This window comes from Chelonia mydas, chromosome 2, assembly GCF_015237465.2.
Source record: "Chelonia mydas isolate rCheMyd1 chromosome 2, rCheMyd1.pri.v2, whole genome shotgun sequence".
In the NCBI taxonomy this organism is placed as follows: domain Eukaryota; kingdom Metazoa; phylum Chordata; order Testudines; family Cheloniidae; genus Chelonia; species Chelonia mydas.
The window spans coordinates 24,263,674-24,288,452 of NC_057850.1; the positions used below are offsets into that span (position 1 = coordinate 24,263,674).

Below are 24,779 nucleotides of genomic sequence, written 5' to 3' on the forward strand. Positions count from 1 at the left end.
TGACCGAGGAAAAGTTCCAAACCTTGTCAGACAACATTCTTTCCAGTATTCTCAACATGATTAAGATAGGGAGCCACATGCGATGTAGTTAAAGGTTGTTCCTTGAGGGAAAATTGTATTTGATATTCACTACAATGTACGCATTGTATTTATGGTTACAGGTGATGAGGACAGTTGCATAAAACTATCCTTCAGAAAGGATTCCCAGAAAGACTGGCACATAAAGGGATTTGTGCCCACAGTTATATCTAGTGGGCCCAATCTCCCACTGAAATCAATGGGAGGTTTTTCATTGACTTTAAGAGGAAAAGGTTAGGGCCAAGTCTATGAATCACCTAAGGGGTAAATTATGCCTGGCATGAATGCAAGGTGGAGGCTGGGAGGAGCTCCCATCTGTAAGAGGGTCAGGCACAATTGCAGTCTCTGCACTCGGAAGAATGCAGGGGCTGCTCCCTCCTAGTGTCCATAAGACAAAAGCACACAAAATGGGACCCTGGGCAGTTCAGTTCTTTATTTGACATGCTTAAGCTTCCGTGTGGTAACTTGGCTTTGGAGAAAGGGTTTAATTTTACAGTCTATTCAGAGCAGTGCAGGGGGAGCATGGGAACCAGCTGAATTCCTCCTGATTCTCCCAAACACCCAGATTCCAGGACACCAGGCCCCCAGCAAACCTTTCCCAGTCCTCCCAAAGGCAGCAGGATCTCAGACTGTTCATTATCCTCAGTGAGTTTCTAATGGGAAATGGGCCTGGACAACGTAGGAGGTGGAGGGATGGAATCTGGGAAGGGTTTTGCTGCGTAGAAGCCAGGAGGAAGACTCTGGGTGTGGTAGGGTGACCAGATGTCCCGATTTTATAGGGACAGTCCCGATTTTCGGGTCTTTTTCTTATATAGGCTCTTAATACCACCCACCCCCTGTCCTGATTTTTCACAATTGCCCTAAAGTGTGGTGTGGATTAAACTGAAAGGGGAGGTGATAAAAGTGTCTGCTGGGGGAGTGAGGCAGAGGAAAGAAGGGAAAGGGGAGGGCATACCACTTAGGTGAGTGGTTAAACTAAATACACTGAAAGACTGGGTTGGAGGTGAGATAGGGAAAAGAGAGAGGGGAGGCTGGAAAAAGTGTTCCATTTCCTTCCCTTCATCCTTTTTTTTGTCTCACTACATTGTAAGCTCATCGGAGCTGGGACTTATCTTCTTATATGTTTGTGAGGCATCTAGCTCACTTTATGCCCCTTGAGAAATAATAATGGATACAATTTTCAAAAGTGCTCTGGTGATTTATGAGCCCAAGTCCCACTGACTTTCATCCACTGAGGCGCTTTTGAAAATTATTCCCAATGGCAGCATCAAAGATCTGAATCTTTCACTGGTTCTCTGTATTTTGTGCCCTTTGGTTTTCTCTGCTGTCCATGTTTTGAAATCCTCTTTGGAGAGTCATTGATTTTACAGCCAGAAGGGACCATTTGTGAACTGGGCTAAAACATCCTCCCCCTGTTTTGTAAGAGGGCTGCGTTTGCCACCCCATTCCTGTGTGTGGTTATTAGCTCCCGGGAGACATGCATAGCTATGTTTGAGAATGCTCTGGAGGAAGCAACCCTTTGAGCACTATCAGAGGAAGAACAATTAAAAAACCCCAATGAAAGAGAAAAAAAACTGTTGGTACCCATGTGGTTACTGAACATTGGTTCTAGCCTCTTGCCCCAGTGGGAACAACCAAGGGTTAGCCTGAGGTAGCTGACCTTTAAGAGACTTCACTTACATGTAGTTTCCATGATGCTTACACCAGGGCCTTCTATCTCCTGAAGCTGGGCATAGACACTGATTTTATACTCAGTGCCAGGCATGAGCTCAAAGAAGCAATGTCTAGATGTTCCTCCACCAAGGGTTACTTCTTTCTTCTTCCCATCTGGAATTATAAAAGGAATTATAAAAGGAACCATTAGAACAGAATTTTACCTACCATTTTCCTGAATAAATGTGTCATATAATGGCCTGAAACTGGAAGGGAATATGACAGTAAATGAAGAGGCTATAAGAACTCTCTATTTATTAACCATTTTGAGCCACACGCTGCCTCCAATCTGGATTAAATTCATCCGTGTGCAGAGAGGCCCACCAAAAAGCCTGGGCACTATTTAATGCTCACCACTCCCAATAATTCTGACATAGGATTCAAGTGGTGCCTCTGCAAATTCACCCCCTGTGCATTAAAGCCCTGATCCAAATGCCATTGAAGTTAATGCGAATACTCACATTGACTTCAGTGGGCTTTGGATCAGGCCTTTCAGAGATGCCAATGAGAGCTGTGCTGTGTTCTGGAATCAAATTTCATTCCCAGTCAGGGCATCTTGCTCTCTGGATTTGCAATGCATTCATTAATTGCTGGAAGGACCTAACCAGTAACCTCTTTAACCGATTAAGGATCAATATTCATTGGGCTCATAAGGGAATTCTGTTTAATTCTCAAATGGAAGAAAGAATAACTATATGGACAATGGAGAAATCATGGGCACTGAAAACAGGGTGATGGATATTTTAATACTTAAAATGAAGCTTTCAAGAGAAGTAAACATCCATAACAGTAAGGAGCGTTGCAGGGAAATGAAAGACTATACTACACATTCTATATAGTATTTACTAACAGTGCCAATAGGTCCCATTTGTTGCCAAGTAAAAACCATTTTATGCATATCAAGTTGAGTAGCAATACTATGAAGATAATTGACAACTGATTGAGTGAGATGCAGAACAAGCTGGAAAATGAAAGTTCTTCATGACAGATGTTAATAAGGAGCTATTTGAACGGCTCTTTTGTTCGTTCTCAAATTAAGGCTCTCAGGCTAGGTTAAACACATGTCTGGCAGTCCTACATAATAATGAATAGGCACAGAAGAAGCAGAATTTAGGCTAACTCCCAGGTAAGAAGGAAATTTGCACTCCCTCGTGCCAACTAAGATCGTTGCTTTAAAATAGCTTCTCTGTATTTCAGGCCTTCAGATAAACCTTATCTGAATCCATCAATTGTACAATACAAGGGTCATTATTTTACAATCAGATTAGCATCTACTGTTCATGTCGTCTTTGGTTAACTTGATTAGGTTTTACTAACTGCACTTCTCAAGTTATTCAAGCTTTTCAAGGGAGTCATTCTATGCAAGGTAATTGTTTTTCACCATAACAAGACAGCGAGTGTCTACCGGGGATGAGCAAATTAGCTTGCATACAGTTATAGCCCCCCTGAACCTCATCTGGATAAGGTAAAGCCCACTGAGCATTCACCATAGCTCCCTTCCCTCAATGGGCCTGGACATCTCCATTTATCAGATCTAAATGGACAGCAGGTTCACTCTCCCTTCTGGGAGAGTAACCAACTGTACTGCTTTCCATCCTCCATTCTTTTGGGAGCCAGCCTGTACGCTCATTCCCACACAATCCAATGGGCTGGAAGCAGCAGATAAGGAACATAGAGGAGTGTTTCTTGATCTTTTTGCTGCAGGGTGGGAGGCTGAACAAACCCAAGCAGGCGACTTAGCTGGGAGCTGGAGAAGAGTGGGTTTGACGAGACGAGATGGAGAAGGATGGGCGGCTGCACCCTGAAGATGCTGTGGGAGGGGGGAAAGAAGCAGGAGGCTGTTGGATCTCCCGCTAGATACAAGGCAGTATCAGGTAAGGGGGTGAGCTAGAGCCTGTGTAGTCACAGATAACTAGTCAAGCTTTTATGTTAAGGGAACTCTAACTCCAAATCTTTTGTGGTTCATTCGTTTCCAGTTTCTGTGTAGTTCTGCTCTCCTCCACTTATTTTAAACACTGTCATTCAATTACTTTTACAATTTTACTAATTTTAGGAGTGGAAATTTTGTTTGCAAATTTCATTTAGATCCAGTCCTGTGGTTCTCTACAAGCAGCATTCCTACAAACTATTAAGCCGAGTGGATATGTAACGATGTGCTAACTTACCAACAAGAGATTCTATAACTATCCTGTATGCAGTAGCATGTCTGTGAAGCTGCCACTGGGCACAAATACTAGTCATGTGCACTTGATATGCATCCAGATTTGTCACCCCCAAGTACACTGCAATTGAATACAAAAACAAATAGTCACTGCTACAATAAAAATGCCAGAACACAAGAAAACGCTGCAATATAATTATCCAAAAATCAGAAGAAAAAGGAAAAAAGTGAGTGACCACTTTTATTAATTAATTTTAAAGAAATAATTGTAATGCAAAAGCCTGCACAAAAAAATAATCCCCAAAATAATATCTAATAAAGGACAGGAAGCAGAAAGACAGCATCTACATCCTGAGTCCACAGATCTGGAATTTGAGAAGGGCCAATAAACAGTGTTAATAATTCACTTAAAAGCAAAAATGTTATTGATATAACAATACTGTTGTCAAAGCTGAATTTAAGGTTAAGGTTTCCATGATGTAAAGCCTAACTCAAATGATTTCGAAGGATTGCCTGATCAGAAAAAGGAAAACAGACTTTCATTAAGCAAATGTATAGTTACTAGAGTTGAATGATAATAAATAATATCTGCTTTATGACCTGTCTTGTGTTAAGTCCAGCAGGAAACATGTTAAAGCTCTATTCTGTCTGATGAAAAAAGGCTTTTCCTTTCAGCAAACAACTAGGTCAAAATACATAGAAGAGGAAAAGAATTCCGTGTGAGAATTCATTCAGGGAGTTGTGTGAAGCTAAAGTTACAATGGGAAAATGGTCTGTAGAGATCTGAACAGCATGAAATCATTCTTACATGTTTTGGCTGTGCCTGCTAGGGCATCACTGAAGCCTGTTGAGTATGAAGCAAATACTTTAATGCTATACTCAGTTCCACTGAACAGATTAAGAATGAGAATGGTGTTAATATCATCTCCCACGAAGGTCTCCAGTGCTGGTCCAGGGACTGAAAAAGAATAGAATACTTCGTAATTAAAGGAATTATCAGGCAGTAAAAAAAATCATAATCTGTAGTCAAAAATAGGTTTATTCCTAAACACATTGCTTTATTATTACTTGCTTAGCCGCAGTGGTGCACGCAGTACTGTACACAGAACTGAAGACACTTCATAACAGAGCAACTCACAGTCTAAGACAGACATGTGGAAACCGGCACACATTGAGGAATCCAGCAGTGACATTCATCTGAGGCTCGACACTGGCACTTGCTAAGCCCCTTCTGTGCTGCTCCAGTGGAACAAAGGAGACTCAGCACTGCCCTAAATAGGCACCTGAAGATTCCCTTGGCTTGGAGGCATAACAGGATCTGGGGCTCCCCACCCACAAAACAGGTCCCTACAGGGCTATTGCAAACCTGCATCATTTAAAGCAGCTCTGAGTCTGGGATCAGGAACAGTGTAGAACTGGGACCAGGACAAAGAGCTGCAAACACTGCCATGTCTATCTTAACTGTAATCACTGCTTACAGCTTAGGATATAGCTTAGAATTCAGCCCTTGGAGTGTTTTTCTTTTTAATTTTTATTTCCTCCCCATTATAACAGTAAACTCAGTTCGTATGGTCATCATGAAAGAAATGTTTTTCAGAGGGATTTGAATGAGTGGGTGTGGCTTGGCTAACTGTGAATGAAGTCTACAGTTAGCTATCCTACATATCTAGAGTTCGGTATCCAAAAATTAATGCATCTAAAATTACAGGGCACTTTGAAAAATTGGGTCTAAATCTCTGTGAACTACTTTGAAAATGTACTTCTATAGGCTCTCAGGTTTTTAGTTGCAATCAGTTATAGTTTTTTGTTTTAAGTGGGACTTTTAGCAATAGATGTGAAAACTGAAAAAGCAAAAACAGAAGCCAAAGCAACCAATTTTGAAAACTCACTATTGATAGGTTTGTAGACAATCCTGTAACCCATTGTTGGCGACGGAGGGGCATCCCAGCTAATACGTAATCGGTTGTACCACTCATCTGAGACCCTTAAATTTCTGGGGGCAGAAAGAGGCACTAAAAGCAAAACAAATTGTGAGCTTCCATATCTGCATCTCTTACAAGCACTTGTACAAAAGATAGACATGCATATAAATAATAACCCAGATTACACATAACTCTAGATAAGGAGACCAGTTGTGCCCCCAAGTACACAGGCACAACTTCCAAAAGTCCAGAGGAGCCACAGCCATGTGTCTGAGAGAGGATCTGGGTCTGTTGAGTCAAATTCATCCCCAGCATTATCACAGTGAATTAAAAAATATGGAGTTTCTAAAAGAGTTATAGCAAGGATTAATTTGGACTGTTGTGTCTATTGAATAAGTATTGTAATTTCAAATTAATACACAGCCTTAATGTAACTCCCCCCCCCAAGAATAGAGGAGTAAAAGGGAATTCCGTGATAATTATCTTTCATGTATATATTTCCTTTCAACTCAAAGTATCCCAAGGTGCGTCATAAATTTGGGCCTTGATTCTGCAAATGCTTATGCACTTGCTAAACTGAAGTCTACGGGACTATTCATGTACTTAAAGTTAAGTATGCATGTAAGTGTTTGCAGGATCAGGGACTGAAAGTGATACACAAATTATACACAGAGATAATTTCAGCCACCATTGAAATACAGCCACTTATCAGATGGAACATGTCAGCTTTTTAGCAGAGCGCAGTAGGTCTATCTTTTTCCATTTTATCCACAGGTTGAATTTGGTTAGAGAGAATGCAATGACTTGTGTTGGTATGCTGGCTAGAACTAATATAACAATTCTCCTGAAAAGTTCAACAGAGTCTTTAACAACTGCAAATGGTCAGGAACTTTTTAAAAAATATCTCGTCCAAAAGAAATCTCTCCAACAGCATTTTGGCTGGGGTATTGATTTGGCACTAACTAGAAATAGTTGAATGTCACTCGTGGCATCATCATCATCACTTTCTACAGAACTTGGACTCCTTGGTGGACTCCCAAACCATAAGAACATAAGAATGGCCATACGGTTCAGACCAAAGGTCCATATAGCCCAGCATCCTGTCTTCTGCCAGTGGCCAATGCCAGGTGCCCCAGAGGGAATGAACAGAACAGGTAATCATCAAGTGATCCATGTCCTGTCGCTCATTCCCAACTTCTGGCAAACAGAGGCTAGGGACACCATCCCTGTCCATCCTGGCTAATAACCATTGATGGACCTATCCTCCATGAATTTATCTAGAATTTAATCAAAAACTGACCAGCCTTGCTCCCACTGAGTTTCTGATATCTGACAGTGTCACAGCACAAGACATAGCCAAACTTGATTAAAAACAGTCACATGTTTATCAGTCAGTGCAGTGGGATTTGTATAAAAGTCCTGATTCATACATTTCTTCATTTTTAATTTGAACCTATGTTTTAACCTGAACTCAAATGTTTGCATAGTATGAGAAAAAAACAAAACAAAACATCTCTTACTCAGACCTTTCTGTCTGCCTAAAACCAAATGTTTGTACTTACAGGTTTTTCCAGGAGCTGAGACACTGACTCCTTCCCCATCAGAATAGATGGGAGTGACAGTAACTTTGTATACAGTATCTGAGAGCAGCGGCTGAAGAAGAAGATTGTTTTGTCTTCCAGGTACCATTACCTGGATGGTCAGAACATCAGAAACAGACAAGGTTGATTATTAGCTTCTTAAATCCTTTTATAAACACATATGATCTCAGCCATCATATACCTTTCCCACCTCTGTACAGCAATTTATTCCTTATGAGCTGGTTTACATTTTAAATATGTTTGTGATGCTCTGTTTTGACAACATTCGCCCTCCCTAAATAATCAGCAGACTTGTTCGCTATACATATCTAAGATAGTAATGTACTAAGAGAACCTGCCTATGATAGACAGCTATCTCTGCATGTATGAACTATCACTCTGTACTAAATCTCTGAGCCAATACAACTTTCAAATATTCCTTAGATCAGTTATATTAACTGCATGATTACTATTCAAAGAGTGGTTTCACTATAGAGGGTGGGGGAATCTGTATATTTTGCTTACTCTTGGTCGGAAAGGGATTGCCCAACACTGTACCTGTTAACTAAGGCCCATCTAGGAGTAATTTAGGGATTATTCCTTATTCCATGAAGCACTTAAGCACATGTTTTAGTTTAACTTCAGTGGGACTAAAGCACTTGCTTAAGTGCTTTGCTGAATCGGAATCAAAATGCCAGGTCCTGCAGCTTTATCATTTACATTTATGGGCATGTGATCCAGCTCAAAAAGCATAAATCTTTTTAATAGCTAGAGTTTTAATAACTTTACTAAAATTTTATTTTAATTTTTTTAAAAATAACAACCAATTATTGACTATTAAAAACAGAGACACATCTATATTATCTAATTGGCTTGGTTTAAGCTTTCACTGACCTGAAAAAAGTTAATCTGGGATTTGGAAATTTAAGAAACCTCTGGCTCTATCAGATGAAACAGAAGAATATTGCCTATTAGGCTGTATATTTTTGCTATTGCCTTGTACCGCAGTGTCATATATGCTATGTAGATCTATAAAGCTTTTTGTACTGCCCCAAAAAGAAACCACTCTATTAAAAAGGTTCAGTTTAAGATTACTGTTTTGACATCAGCGAGATAGCTAAAAAGTAATTTTCTACCAAAGCCTCATAAGAGATGGATGAAACTGAAAAGAAACAATAACATGATTCATATCTCAGTAGAAAATATATTCAAGTAGTTCCTTTCTTTGCCGTTCTTATTGATATAGTCATCAAAGAAAAATAAAACAGAAAAAATGGAAAAAAAAAAAAAGCAGACTGCAGGGAATATGAAAGAATATCCAGTATGTCCAATAACATTTCCTGTTAACATAAATAGGAGTGAGCTGCATGAATGAGAACTCCATCAGATTACAGAATGTGAGTGAAGGAAGCTTGTACATGAAAGAATGCTTTTATATTCTGAAGTAATAATTTGGAGACATAAGCCTGAATGAAACTTTTTGCTCTATTTTATGTATACCATTAGGCCGAAATTTTAATTCTTGACTTCAATAGGAAACTCAGGTATACATTATTGACAAACCCAAGTGTTCAAAAAGCATTAGTCAGGCCCCCAAATATTACAAAACTGGCTCAAAAATCATGAGATTTTAAAAATAATAAATTTGGGGTTCTTTTTGTATTCTAGTCTTTAAACCTTTAGCGTTCTCTCTTTCAAGCTTTTCCCCACAACCACGAGGGTTAGAAACTTACATTTCATTAAAAAATTAAAGATGAAAATCTCTTGTATTCACGTGACTCCAGGAAATGAGGCTTTAAGAAAAATACCAAATATTGCACGACTTAGAGTTGACAACAGTAAGTGTAAAGCACAGCTTAAAATGAGGACATTCTTACTGAGATGTCCGAAAGAGATTCACATGTATCTGTCTTAAGGCACCCAAATTTGAAAGTGTTATTCTTACTATGATCCCAATCCATGAGTAGTGTGACAGACTTGGAGTTCCTGCAATAGTTTAGGAATACTGTAGATCAACCTTATTATTGAAATGTTTACTATATGGATATATTGGTTTAGTTTAATAGGGGACTGTTGGAGGAAAACAAAGCCAGAAAAGAAAGAATGGTTCAAGTTTAGCCACTTTTCTGCAAATGTTTGAGGGTTGGTAAGGGACAATGCCAGGGCAGGCAAAGGCCCAGGAACACAGGAGATCAAAAGAACTCTGGCCGGTTTAAAAAAGGGACTCTCTCTCTCGAGAGAGAGGTAGTTGTTCAGGGGAACCAGACGGAGACACAGACGCCCACTGTGGATACCTGAAGAAGTTAAGTCTGTAGGTTACTATAAGGGGATGGGCAGACCTTAGGTGTGATAGACAGTCTACATGCATGTCTGTTGTTTAAAAATCCTCTTTCTCTATAAGCTTTGCCCCTCCTGCAAACTAAACAATACTTTGCATTTCAGAAGGCTGCTTTGGCACTATACTAGTCACAGGTGTCAGATACTCAGCTGCCTCTGGGCTCGGATCCCTAGCAACCCAATAAGCTCTGCTGGGCCCAATAAACCCTCACTAAGTGCTGTGCTCCCAGATTGCTCAGAAGGGTCAACAGATCACCATTTACATCCTGTAGCAACAAGAGCGCTGTCAGTGGGGCTGGAGCACTTCTAATAGTGGGCGTGCTGAAAGCCAGGGGTCGGGAACAGGACTGTGTCTCCTGCGGGGGGACACCCAGACAGGGGTAAGGAGGCCAAGGCTGGGGCCAGCAGCCCTGGGCGTGGGGCCGGGAGCCTGCGTGCAGGGCAGGGAGGGGAGCCCTGGGAGCAGGGCAAGCAGCTGGGACCCTTCGTGAGGGGCCAGGAGCAGAGCCCCATGTAAAACCTGGGGGTGCTGCAGCACCCCCCGCTCCCATACAGCTGCGCCACACCCACAGCTGCACCAGACCTGCTTCCTGCCCAGCCCTTGCTCCAGTACTAGACCCTGCCTACCTTTGAACTCCTGATTCCTTACTCCTGGCTCTGACCACTGGCTTTTCTCTTGGCCATGACCTCGGCTTTGCCCTTTGGTTCAATTCTGGCTCCTGGCTCTGACCATTGGCTTGCCTCCTGACCATACCCCCAATTCTCCCCTTTGATTCTCCTCTGACTATAGGCCAAACTCCTGCTCCAACCACTGGGTTAAGCTGCCTATATGTCAGTGTGTGACAACAGGATCTCAAAGGGAAGAACCACAGGTACCTGAACTCAGGACTGCTAGGTAAACACAGTTACTACAGGGTCCCAGCCAAGGAGTGGGGGAATTGCAAAATTGCAGAAGAGGTGACGGCACAAGGCCTGAGACCTGAGGGGCTGCACTGAGAGAGACAAGAAAGGGAACAGAGGTGCAGCTGTGAAAAGTACTTTCTTAAATACTTGTGTTACAAAGGTTGAGGCCTGCCATAGCACAAAGAAGAACAGCAGTTAAGCATCAATTAACCTAGAAGTTTAACCCAAAGTCCAAAATTTTTAGTCAGTTAGGCCCTAATCCTATATTTGACAATGCACAGGTCGAGTGCTGCACCTGCATGGAGCAACTTGAACAGGGTTCTGCACAGACACAGCAGTCTCTCTGCACTGCATCAATTGCAGGATTAGAGACTTGGAGTCCAATTCTGCAGCTATTCCATACACAGATTGTCCATTGACTTCGATGTAGGGTAGGTGCAGGATCGGGCCCTTAATACTAATAGGACCTCTGAACATTTGTTTAAGTCGTACCAAAAAAAAAAAATCACGCAGACCAGTCTTACCACTTCCTCAGCACGATCACCTTTACTAATGAGGTAGGTCACTCTGAACTGGTGAATGTTGTAGTCTGAAACATCCCATGTCACTCTCAAGCTTGATGTGGTTTCATCATCTATAACAAGGTTTCGGATTCCTGTTCGAAAAACTCAAAACAAAAATAAAAGTAATTCAAAAGAATAGGTCATAGACCCGATTTAAAACATGTCTTTGGAAGTGTGTCACTCAACAATATTTCACATTCATTGTCACCAAGCAACCACAGCCACACCCCCATTTCTATGGAAGTAATTATGGGGGTTTCAATAGGAACAGAAATGAGCCCCAAAAATGCTACCAGAAATGAATGGATACTGATCTTAAGGAGCAATAAATATTATATAAATGTCCCCCATTGTTTCATTCATTTATATGACACCTATCCTTGGCTCTCTAGGGGTTTTTAACCTGTACAAAAGCTCAGTTTGCTATAGAAATCACTATTATAGACAGGCAACCTATATTTAGAAGCAAATTGTCTGATCCAAGAAAGCAATGAGGTCTTTTTTATTCTGTGTTTTGTACGGGGGCTACAACACTTTAGAGTACGTTTCATTGACGTTCATTTCTTTTACCTGCTGTTGTGGGTCTGGAAGTTGCTGTACGAGTAGTAGCAATGCTGGTAGATACTGTGGTGGTCCTTGCAACTGAAAAATAATATTCATTCAGTGACATTTCAGAAAGATCTGGAAGCCATTTGTGTACTCTTTTAATGCCAGCTATGGAAATATTTTCCTCTATTTAGAACTATGACCCTGAGCCAACTTACCCTCATGTACCCACTTCATTTTAAGTAAATGAGTCTATTTAGCACCTTTCAAGAGCACTACATTCAATGTATAAGATGATATTCTGAAGAGAATGAAACGGTGGAAGGCATTATGTACATCCTAGTTAAATTAGAAGCAAAAAAGATTCATATGTGTATCTGTGGGAAGAGGTGGGAAAGAGGCGGAAGGGGAGTGGGAAAAGGCGGGGCGCGGTGGGATGAGGCAGGGTGGGGATGGGGACTTCAGAGACGGGTGTGGGGGCAGGGCCTGGGGAGAAGCAGGGGCAAGAAAAGGTGGGATGGGGTGGGATCTTGGGGGAAAGGGGCAGGACCTTGGGTGGAGCAGAGGGTTGAACATCCCCTGGGCCCGGAGGAAGCCAGCGCCTATGCCCATGACTTCTCTTTAAACAACAGAAAGACATCCAGAAAGACAATGATTTAGAGACTTCTCCCCTTGCTAAATTGTTCCAATGGTTAATTACCCTCCCTGTTAAAAATTGGCACCTTATTTCTAATCTGAATTTGTCTAGCTTCAGCTTCCAACCACCACTAGAATCACCCTTCAAGTGTTAGGAGTGTAGGCCAGGTTTCATGCCCATTCTTATATTTAATGTGTCTGCTGAGACAACTAACAAGGTTGCTAGCAGGGCCAACAAATTACATTGTTGTTGCTATACACAGTCATAGCCATGTCAGTCCCAGGACATTAGAGAGACAGACAAGCTTTCAAGCCACACAAAGCTAAACATAACAACAGCAGCAGTACTGATGCAAAGACTACATGCATGGTTATAGATTTCTTGCCTAAATAAGGGTTACAGGATCAAGCCAAAGTTTACTAAATATATATGTATGCCTTGATTTGAATCAAATAAATTTTCCTGTTTACAACTGAAAATACAGTTTCAACTTAACCAAGTCACTGCCCAAAAAAGAAAATAAAATGTGTGTGAACTTCTAAAGAATGTTGTCTGATGATTTTTTATATTTTCTTACTTAATAGACAAAAGGGATACACACCAATTCACGCCTTACTGTGTGTAATACAAGACTATCCTAAGCTAGTTTTCAGTAGTAATTCATAGTGCTAACACCTTTATACAGTTGGTCAAAAAATTAAATAATCTTGCCCGCTAATAAATTCATTTTATATTCAAGAAAAGAAATTGTTGTGCAAACTCCTCTACTCTTCTTTCCTAAGGGCTTTATTGAGCACAAAAGAACCACATCCTCCCATTAAAACTACAGACGACTGATTTGTTAGAAACAAAGCACAGAGGCCCATGAATATTTATTTTTCATGTTCAGAGATGTCTGCTGCAAAGAAAAGGGACTTTGTTAAGATGAGCATCATAATTTAGAGAATCTGCAGGGCTAAAAATAGCTTGTAGATTGCCTCAGAAGTCGAGTTTTAAACTTTCAGAATAAACCCATTTTAGAGATGGTTAAGAAAGGGAAGCACTGATTAGACACAAAGATGGGTGGACTTGTAGCATCTTAGAGACTAACCAATTTATTTGAGCATAAGCTTTCGTGAGCTACAGCTCACTTCATCGGATGCATACTGTGGAAAGTGTAGAAGATCTTTTTATACACACAAAGCATGAAAAAATACCTCCCCGCACCCCACTCTCCTGCTGGTAATAGCTTATCTAAAGTGATCACTCTCCTTACAATGTGTATGATAATCAAGTTGGGCCATTTCCAGCACAAATGGCCCAACTTGATTATCATACACATTGTAAGGAGAGTGATCACTTTAGATAAGCTATTACCAGCAGGAGAGTGGGGTGGGGGGAGAGAAAACCTTTTGTAGTGGTAAACACCCATTTTTTCATGCTTTGTGTGTATAAAATGATCTTCTACACTTTCCACAGTATGCATCCGATGAAGTGAGCTGTAACTCACGAAAGCTTATGCTCAAATAAATTGGTTAGTCTCTAAGGTGCCACAAGTACTCCTTTTCTTTTTGCGAATACAGACTAACACGGCTGTTACTCTGAAAGATGGGTGGGTAAAAGAAAGACAGACTGAAGAAAAGAAATATGGAAAAGATGGATGGAGACAGGTAAGAAAAGAAAGAAATGGATGGAGACATGGACAGACAGACAGATGGAGGCTGTCAGGGCATCTTTCACATTTCAGAAAGGGAGTGTAGTAGAGATTTTTTCAGATACAGAAAAGTACACCTAAATATGGATTTAGTGTAGGTGCTGGTTTGATTCAGTAATTCATCTCAGTTCAGCAAAGCACTTTAAGCACATGCTTAAAGTTAACCATGTCCTTCTTTGCTGCATAGGGATGTGCTTAAATGCCTACATGAAGTAGAGACTTTAAACACCCAAGCTGGAAATGCTGGCCACAATGTCCACTATAAGCCATCTATGTTTTCTTCTGACTTCAGTGACAGTTGCACAGGCACTGATGTAAACATACAGGGCCAGATCCTCAGCTGGTGTAAAATCAGTGCAACTCCACTGATTTCAATTAAATGACAAATGTGTGGATGAGAAAGATACACAGTAAATGTCAAATATTTTTGAAAAGTGTTTACATTAAAATATTTTCATTCCAGAACTAAATCTAATATAGCTTTTAATTAAATATCCTTCCCCCAGACTAAATATTGACGCCTAGGACCAAAGAATGTTAAATAATCTGTGAGCCAAAGATGTGTAACCAGAGACAGTCTAATGCTATTTAAGCTGGGAGGGCAGCCAAACCTTTCCAGGCTGGATGCCTTCTACTACACAATATTAAATAAAAGCACAAAATATGTCTCCAAAGCCTTGATGATGAATCAGTATTAGAAGCAAGGGACAGGCTATATTTTAAACATAAGCTTCATACATTATACTTTAAAGTATATAAAGCTCTTTAAAACAATACAACCATTAGTTTTTGTCTTACGTGTAGTTCCAAGAACAGCAACAACATCACTTTCACTTTCATCACTGTAAACTGCCAGCAAAGAAACTTCATACTCCGTATCGGATAACAAACCCTCAACAACATGCGTGTCCTTGTCTCCATCTAAGACAACCTAAAAAACAGAGCAATATCTAGAGAGACCATTCCCCACTTTTTACTGTTGTATTTGATTAACTTTATAAAAACTTTATTGAATTATAGGAAAGACAGTTTTCAGCACCTAAAATATACAGTCAGATATACCAAACTACTCACTAATAATTTGTTCAGTTCATAGATCGAGATTAGAGTTAATCTATTGCCAGTTTTATTGCTCTGCCATGTAACCTTATACTATGTCCCACACAAATAATGTTAGCTTACAGTTAAGGCTAATCAAGTTTGTTTAATTTGAAAGCAATCACTAAAACTTAAGGAACTGATCCCCAGAGGCCTAACTCAAACATCATGATACCAAAACACATTAGTCAACTCAGCAGCCTTGGACCCTTTCGACCCCAAAGTACAAGTACCTACGAAACACACATCCATTTCCTCAATGTTTCACTTAATCACAAAACTTTAGCTCTAACCTCTGCAAAATTAAGGTAATTTACGAATACATATACCTGTTGTTGAAAAACCAAGAATGTGTTATTCCAATCTAAGAAATTATAAGGTCAGAGTTCAGATTCTGTATTTGAATGTGAATTTGGGGAATTGAGTGTTTTGTAGAAGGGAACTGACAGGTAGTTTTTGTTGCTGAGCTAAAGACTATGGGCACTTGTGTGGATATGACGATGTGTGGTTGGAAAAGCATGGATTGTCTTACATGGTGATCTCCTTTATTTTAGTGATTGCATTGGCAGGAAATGCATTTGAGCAACATTAACTGTATGATAAAGTTTTTGTGTGGGGATTTCCCTGTTTCTTCATGTTTAAAAATGGAATTGGGCAGTTCAGTGGCTAACAGTGGATACACGGGGACTCAGAGATGGAGAGGGCTGTGCAAGACTGACCCCAGGATGAGGGGAAGTGAGGAGTGGTTCTGGTGAACCGGGTTGGCAGGTGGGTTTGGGACAGTGCATTTAGGCCACACTGCAAATATTGGTATGACTCCCTGAGGCAACTCTGGCAGGCTTTTAGGGATGGACACTCATCTTATCATCTGAAGGGAAACAAAACCACCCCAGTAATGAGAACCAAGCAAAGTGGGAAGCTATTTGTTCAGTATACAGTGGCTTTGAAGCACTCAGTCAGTATAAGTAGCACAATATCTTTATTCTGTGCATAAAGACATGCTGCAGTGTGAATGTTTCTTAATAAACAAAGACGCGCAAATCCAGGAAAAATTTCCTGTGGTGGCTTATGGCCCACGAAAGCATTACAGACTCCTGGGCTCTGCAGATACAGAGACTGTTCCCAATTCAGCGAGGAGCGGGTCTGGTCTTCTGAAGGTACAGAACTTTGAACTGGCACCCTGCACAAAACACTTTTTGGCATAGACATTTTTAGACAAAATTCAGATGCAAGTCTGAGTGAGTCTACGTGGAATCTAAGCTGGTATAACTAACACCTTCTTCCAGCTTCCCCCACCCACCCATAATGCATGTCAAACCATCTTAGACACCCAAGACTCACCAGGACTTGCTAACTTACATATGACTCACATCACTTACCAATGTGTAATTTACACCACCTGCACACCCCTACCCACTCTGGACCATTGAGCCTAAAAGAACCTCAGGCAGTCCATGCTGGTGCAACTAACAAGCCAAAGGACCATAAGAGAGGAGTGTAACAAGCAAATCAACCAACTTGAGGGTATAATAATGTGCACCCCCTATGCTAACATACACAAAGAGCTGTCCTTGATCATGCACATTTTAAAATCTTATTCCAGCTCTTTGGGTAAGTTACACCAGCCTAGACTCTGCTACACATTGGCAGAGTTGGTGTAAGTAGGCCTCACTTACAAACCCTTTCGCATCACTCTCTGAATTTGGCTCCCTAACTCTACCCAGTTAAATGGCAACCGCTCTTGGGAGCGATGGTGAGTATGTTGTATTACCGCATGGCTGATAAGGCAGCTGGGAAAGAAGTTTAAAGAGGCAGCAGCCTGGAGGTATTGTGCTATCCTTAGCCTGACCACATTACAAAGGTCAACTGAGGAGAACAATGAAGGAGCCAGGGTATTTTTTATATTTTAAAATGTAAAAATATCGGCACTCTGCAGCATTTTCCAATGAATGAACCATTCTCCCTGATAAGAGAGGGACCCCATATCAGCAGATACTTCATGATAATTTTATAAATATAGACGAACACAAAGTGATTTAAAAAAACACCACAAGGACAATAATAAGCTCCAATCCAAAATACACATCAGTCAAAGAGACTCACTGGCAACCACATTTTCAGGGTAGGTACTTGAAATAAATGTAGTAAAAAGTAAGTCCAGGAAAAGGGGAACCCTAACCCATCTCATGAGCAGGGGAACTCCAGTGCGTGACAGACCTATCAACTAGCTCACTTACAAATTCCTCCTTTTGCTTGCTTACCCTTGAAATTCATCTCATCATGTACACGAGCATCTCCATCCAGGTGCGGGAAGACAGAAATAGGGCAAGGCTATTTTCCAGAAAAGCTCCAGCTTCACTGCACTAGTAGGATTGAGTCCTACTCACACGGCTTCTTCTCTGCTACAGAGGAGGAAGAAATACCGCCAAAAACCCAAATCTGGCAGTGCTTCCTCTACCCCCACAGATGGCATTGTGCATAGAGAGATGCTCTCCCCTTCCACAGTGGAGTCACTAGCAGAAAGAGGAGAGGAACCGAGGTGGGGTGGGACAGTAGAGGATCATATCACTGAGTAGAAAAATGTGGGCACAGGATGAATGAGAAAAGAGTAAGCGGTGAGAGACTGGGCAAACAGTGAATAGAGAAAAAGGGGTGGAGAGAGAATGGGACAAAGAGAGATGAAAGGTAGACAAGCAAAGGTTAAAAATATGAGCAGAAAGGATAAATAAAGAAAAAAATCTTGAACTAGAGAACAAAACAAAACAAAACCTTTTAAAAGGATGAAACAATCATTTAAAAATGTTGCCTGAGGACAAGCACAGCTATAGAGAAAGAGATGCATGATGATGATCTAGAGTGAAAAGTAGAGCACAGAGAGAGAAAGGGGAAAGAGGAGAAACACAAACACAGGATACCACTGTAATTTATTAATTGTGTGTAAACTTTGGCAAATGTTTTGAATCTATGGTTTTATAGGAAGTTTTACTGTTTCCAATTGATTAAACAAATCTAGAACATATGCTCATCCCTTTGCTGGGCACATCACCCACCCGCCCCTGGAGTGATCATCTTGTTTACCGTCATCTTTTTCACTGGGAAGCGGAAGAATTTGAGCATTCCAAGAACTGGGAGTAACAGAGAATGGAAGGCAGGTTCTATGGGAATTGGCGCGTTAGAGATTAGATAGCTAATTTCCATGAGTTCTCTTCCCTCAGAGTTTATCTACAAAGAGACGCTGAAACATTGGTTCAGTTTAATTTTGGAGGGCTTCAGGGTAAGCCAGGCTGTCCTCTGAATAAGTCAAACTGCCATGCATCAGATTACTGGGATTTTGCTTTGCTTAGCTGGCAATATATTTTCTACAGCACTGGGCCTCTCAAAGTGGAATGTATTTCTTCTTCTATTTGTGTAGCATCCATACCAGGGCCTACGAGAGTCAAGAAAACTCACCTCTTCAGATGCACCCCCATTCAGTGGGGTCCATGCCAATCTGTAGCGAGCAATATCAGAGGAGATGGGCTTCCAATTGACTCTAAAACTATCTGTTGATACTTCATCTATTTCCACATACTGTGGGGCTGGAACTTTTTCTGCAGAACAATGTTATGCAAAAGAAAGAAAGAAGAAGAAGAAGTTAAAATTTGTAAAAATCTTAAAACTACACAAAATGGTGATGTTCAACAAGCCCTTTGTGGGCTGTAATACTTTGGTCTCATTTCAGTTGTTGGGTTTGGTGTGCAGGTGCTGGGTGCTGGGGTGGCCTGTGATATATAGGAGGTCAGACTAGATGATCTGCTGGATCCTTCTGGCCTTAAACTCTATAACGTTCTGTGACTTTTTTAGCTATAGCTACCTACACAAAATAGAACATAGGGGATAGCTATCAAAGGTACCTCTGGTTATACTCACACTTGGTGATTCTCAAGGAGGCTCGGTATTTTCACCCTGATATACTTACTTAGCCATCGAGTGAGCAACATTATTATCACCCTGTTATTAATTATATTACGATAGTGTCTCGAAGCCTCAACCAAGATCAAGATGCCACTATGCTAAGTATCTCATACAAACACAACACAGTTCCTTCCCCGAAATGGCTCACAGTCTAAATAGGCAGGGAGGCAAAGGGTAGGAGAAAGGAAATGTTATTGATATTATTGTTTTATGAAAACAATACTTTGCTCAGAAAAATTGTACTTAAGCGACATCTACACAGCAAAAATAAATAAATAAATAAATAAATAAATAAAAATCCCCACAGCAATGAGTCTCAGAGCTTGGATTGCCAGACGTAGGCTGGCGCTGGAGGGCTAAAAATAACCATGTCGACGTTCAGGCTCAGGCAGGAACCTGAGCTCTGAAACCCAGCGATCGGTGAGGGTCTCAGAGCCTAGGCCCCAGCCCAAGCGGGAATATGTACACTGCTATTGTTCACCCCGCAGTGTGAGTCCCCCCAGCCAAGTCAGTTGACTCAGGCTCTCTGCTGTAAATCTTTTTTTTTCTTGCTGTGTAGACATCTCTTAGTTAACAGTGCCAGCAACATTGGATTTTCTACCCCTGTAACTTGATTCCTGATAGTACTACAGTTTAGGGGCAACATTTCTGCATCACAGCATGTGGAGAGAGCAGACAAATCGATGGAAGAGTAAAATCCTTCTGCATCTTAAGTCATAAATGCAAATCCTGGATAGATTAATAAATGTCAGTCTGGTTCTATACCTCCTTCTGAGATTTGAGGCTTGACTCGTAAAACAAATGAGAGCTTATTACATGAGGTATGTATGTTCTTCGTGAATATAAAATGTGGTTATATACTTTTGCAATTCATTACATCCATACTTCCTGTGGGCAAATGGAAACACCTTCATGTTATGAATGCACAGGAATGGAGGGCATTCAGCACCCCTCCAAAACTGCTCAGCACCTCGCTGGATCAGGCCCTTTATCTTATTTTTAACAAGGATGTCGCTATTTGGCAGCATGGCCAGCAGGTGAAGTTTCCCTGGGGGAGGCTAGCTCCCTATCCCGCCTCTTCTTCCCGTGGCCCTGCCCACACTCCACCCCCGCTCAGCACCAGGCCCCGCCCCATCCCGCTCAGCCCTCCCACTGCCGTTCACTATATCCCTTCTCTCCTCCCCCCTCCTCCGCCAGGCCCCCACTGCCCGCCGTGTCCCACCTCTCCTCCACCCTGCTCCCCCACAGGGGTGGGGGTGTGAGGAGGGACGTGGTGGGGTGGGGGGGTCTCACAGGAAAGTAGGGACACGGTGAGCACCTCCAGAGAGGGGGGCAGTGGAGGAGAGGAGGGACTCACCAGGCAGCGGTGGGGACCTCGGGGAAGGGGCAGAGCAGGGTTGAGAAGAGGTGGAGCGAAGGCAGGGCCACCACAGCCTGGGCATCCAGCGGCGGGGCAGCAGTGGCTGTGCCAGGGAAGGCTTAGCCTCCCCTGGCCTATTATACCCACCGCCCATGGTGGGTAACTTGTGTAGGCCGAGTTCATTACACACACCAGCAGCTCCTTACATCCCTCCATTTCACCTCACAAACTCACTGTGTGCCACCCTCCCATCCCCCTCAATGTCAGGGACTCCCTGCAATCTCCTCCAATCTTCCCCGTATCAGAGGTTCTGTGTGCCCCCTCATTCCTCCCACTTCCCCGCATACCTAGGCTCCCCATTTTACCCACCTGCCATGGCAAAGGCTGTGTGTGCACCCATTTCTCTTCATCTGTCCCTTTTCCCTATGCCAGGGTCTTCCATTCTTACACACACACACACACACAGAGGGGTTGCGTGTGCATGCCAGGCACCATTTCCCCTGTCCCTCAGTTATTTTTTGCTTTGGAGATGAGTAGTTCAGGGTGTCAACATTTTAAACTCCATTGGGAGGAGGAGCAGTGATGAGTGAGGGGTATTGTTATGCTAGACAGTAATGGGTGCCATCAACCAGTTATTTGATTTACAGACAATTGCAGAGGTGCTTGAATCTGTGACTGTGCTAAACAGATGATAGGGCTTGACTATGCCTCCTCTTTTCCCTCCTTTTTGTTTTCTAATTTTCCCAAAAATCAATAGAGTTCTGGCCACTGATGCCTAGAACATTCATTGAAATCTTGGAATTGACCTGATGTAGCATTCGAATGTTATCATGTTACACAAAGACATATGGAGAAATGCCATAAAAGTGAGTGCATGACCTGGCAAGCTCTGCCAAAAAATTATTTTACTACTTTACTAGAAATAAAGGATACAAAATATCGCTGCTCCTGCAACCTTTACATCCTTGGTCACATGAGTATTTTAATGATGTCATGGATTACTCACATAAGCAAGGATTGCAGCTTTGGTCCCATAGTCAGGACATAATAAAGCTGAAGGACTAAAAAGTTTCTCATGAGAGAAGAATGCAGATGCTCATTTCCAGGGAATGAGTGCAAACTTCCAACTACTTTACACTGCTAGATGAGAGATTGCAAAACGGGTACTACATTGCAGATTCTGCAAAGAAATTTACATGGTCTAAAAGAGCAAAAAAAAAGTTTAGTTCAGTAATTTTAGATTTACTAAGCCTTCCAGTCCTTAAATTTTTACTTTTTCTAAACACCGAGTAATCTGACAGTGGAGATGCTATTTGCTACATTTTAGTGGTATAGTGCTCCCAAAATGAATAAAAAAGCAAAAACACCCCGATATTTTGTAATCACGGTTGGAAACTGTCACAGTTACTGGTCTTGCTTTCCATAAAAGTAAGTGAATATCAAAGGTGTTCTTGGAAAGCCTTCAAATATGCAGTTAGACTTACTTGTAGTAAAGCTGCCAGTCAGCGGCTCAGACTGTCCTTCATCATAGAGGGAAAAAATGGCAACAGTATATTCTGTAAGGGATGTCAGCCTTTTCAGGGTGTATGTTGAAACGCGATCAGCTTCCACCTGCAGAATTAATAATTTGTAATAGATACTGTCATGTGCTAGGAATACAGGAAACAAAACCCCTTTACGTTATCAGTGCCTGCAACTCGGCTGGCTAGTAATGGATATGGACAGAGAATGCCATGCAATTATGAAAAGAGCCACAAATTATATAATTATATGCAACATTTACATTATGAATGAAGGTAAAATCCAGGTCATCAAAACCTATTAAAATTAGATAGTCTAGATTGTAGCAAACTGGAGGAAGGGAGAATTAGAGAAGCCACAAATATAAAGACATTTCTGACATATGAGTATTTTATGTTTAATATTTGTCATAAAAAGATGTTCGCGGGGTTGTTGTAGCCATGTTGGTCCCAGGATATTAAAGTTAAAAGGTAGGTGAGATAATATCTTTTATGGGACCAATTTCTGTTAGTGAAAGCTTGTCTCTTTCACCAACAGATGTTGGTCCTATAAAAGATATTACCTCACAGACACACCCCTTCTCCCTCTAATCAAAAATGATGACAGTTTTCTTTGGTCTTCAGCCAGAGTACATTTAATGTGGCATTAAAGGAGGCATAAACCTCAGAAAGCTGCATAAGCTAGCTGTATATCAGGGCATTCAATGTCAAGTCAGATCAGGGCACAAAGAACAAGACACAAAACCAAAGCAAACTGGAAAAAATATGCGACCTATTTTATGAGCAAGAAAACTGAAGAATATATATCACCAACACATTACATATCATGCTCTCACCATATAAAGTATGCATATTATATTACTATGTATCTGAGATGTTCACATACCATGGTGATGGTTTAGACAGACATTAAAAACCTCAGAGATGCCCAGATTATAAATAAACTACAGAATGGGATTAAGTGAAGCCTAATTTATTGATAAATGTTAAAAGACATGGAAAAACTACTTATAGCTTTTCCACCCATGAGGTACATTGTCTTCCAAACTTGGGGGTAACCTGTCTCAGTTTAATATGGCTATTTATCCCATTTGTAAGAAAGAACTGATAACTCTAAATAGTCATAGCCACAGGCTAATGTCAGAGGCTTTTATACCGTATTTTATTTGTACAGGATATGGTCTGTTTATATGATTGGCTCCATTTGCTGCAACTATTTATTTAAACGTTTTTCATATATTTCGTCTGATTTTTGTATTATGATGTTTCATTCCATTTAGAGAGGCTGCTAATGGTGCATAGGCTGGTGAAAGCTATAAGGAAAGTTCTTCTAGTTACAATGCAGATCAATTGATAAACTAAGTATTATAACTAAGGGACTGTCTACACTGCGATTAAAAACCCATGGCTGCCCCTGGGTCTGCTGATTCAGGCTCACCTTACAGGGTCCTAAAGCCCGGGCTCCAGGCTGGGCCCGGAAGTCTACACTGCAGTTAAACAGCCCTGCAGCCCACTCCCCATGAACCCGAGTCAGCTGGCATGGGTCAGCCCAAGGGTATCTGACTGTAGTGTAGACATACCCTGAGAGTCCAAGTCTGAAATACGTTGTTAAAGTCAAGTGATATCCTGCCTAAAGAAAACACTCATACCTATTCTGAGCCAAATCCTACTTCTGTTGGAAGTCAGTTTTTCCTCTTATATGTAACTATAGCAATAAAATTAACAAAATGTAGTAAAATCCCAGGCAGCCAAGTTTTTGGGTAAATTTCTTTTAAAAATGAGCTTAACCTCAGAGCCCACAGAAGTCTGGGAGCTTCATTATCTGGTCTGATCCATAGTAGGTATTTGGATACTGTCCATTTAGGTCAGGGGTTCTCAAACTGGGGGTTGGGACCCCTCAGGGGGTTGTGAAGTTATTACGTGGGGTTTCGCGAGCTGTCAGCCTCCACCCCAAACCCCGTTTTGCCTCCAGCATTTATAATAGCATTAAATATAAAAAAGTGTTTTAAATTTATAAGGGGTGAGGGGGTCGCACTCAGAGGCTAGCTGTGTGAAAGGGGTCACCAGTACAAAAGTTTGAGAACCACTGACTTAGGTCAAAGGTCAGATCCTACAAACACTTACTTACCTGAATAGTTCCATTCACTTTACTATGCGCATAAGGAAGGAGTGCTCATGCAAGTAAGGTTTTGCAGGATCAGATCCCACATGGGTGTGACGCACTCTGAATACATGCCCTGTATTAAGCATAATGTTCCATGCACAGAGTTTGAAAATTATAAGTAAATCTTTTGTTACAGCTTGAAAGATCTGATTTGTTTACAGAAATTACACTTAAAAATAAGAATATGGTATATTATTAACTGCTTACCTCATTGGTCTCTGTCCCATCAGTTTTAACATACATAATACGATAACCATTTACTTTTTCGGAAGCAGGATCCCATGTTATCCTGGAAGTGCTGTGTCCGATGTCTGAAAATCTCAAGTTCCTGGGTGGACTTAAAGGCACTTGAAAAATAAATAGTTACAGTCATGAAAATAGTTCTGTCTTTTATTTCATCCACAAAGCACATTCTCTCTTGACAGTGAACATGAAACACTGTTTTAAAAGTGATAATATTAAGCAATATGACTGACAGTTTTGTTTCTATACCCTTTTCAGTTTAGACCACTAGTCAGGAAAGTACTTCAGCACCTCTTGAAATTTAATA

General features: G+C 41.2%; 1 protein-coding gene across 4 annotated transcripts in view; it reads right to left on the minus strand.

Moving 5' to 3' along the window:
• The window catches only part of COL14A1 (collagen type XIV alpha 1 chain), a 165,626-nt gene that overhangs the window by 78,867 nt on the left and 61,980 nt on the right, over positions 1-24,779 (minus strand). For 3 of the 4 annotated variants that reach the window (XM_043539141.1, XM_007063395.4, XM_007063396.4), the window contains 11 exons: positions 24,437-24,576; positions 22,030-22,156; positions 18,682-18,821; positions 14,932-15,064; positions 11,828-11,899; positions 11,219-11,361; positions 7,437-7,566; positions 5,842-5,964; positions 4,761-4,910; positions 3,957-4,073; positions 1,759-1,905 (listed from right to left, as the gene is read on the minus strand). In XM_043539141.1, coding sequence (XP_043395076.1) covers positions 1,759-1,905; positions 3,957-4,073; positions 4,761-4,910; positions 5,842-5,964; positions 7,437-7,566; positions 11,219-11,361; positions 11,828-11,899; positions 14,932-15,064; positions 18,682-18,821; positions 22,030-22,156; positions 24,437-24,576 — 1,422 coding nt within the window. The remainder of the gene's footprint in view (positions 1-1,758; positions 1,906-3,956; positions 4,074-4,760; positions 4,911-5,841; positions 5,965-7,436; positions 7,567-11,218; positions 11,362-11,827; positions 11,900-14,931; positions 15,065-18,681; positions 18,822-22,029; positions 22,157-24,436; positions 24,577-24,779) is intronic. The other variant, XM_037892070.2, reaches the window with a different exon arrangement.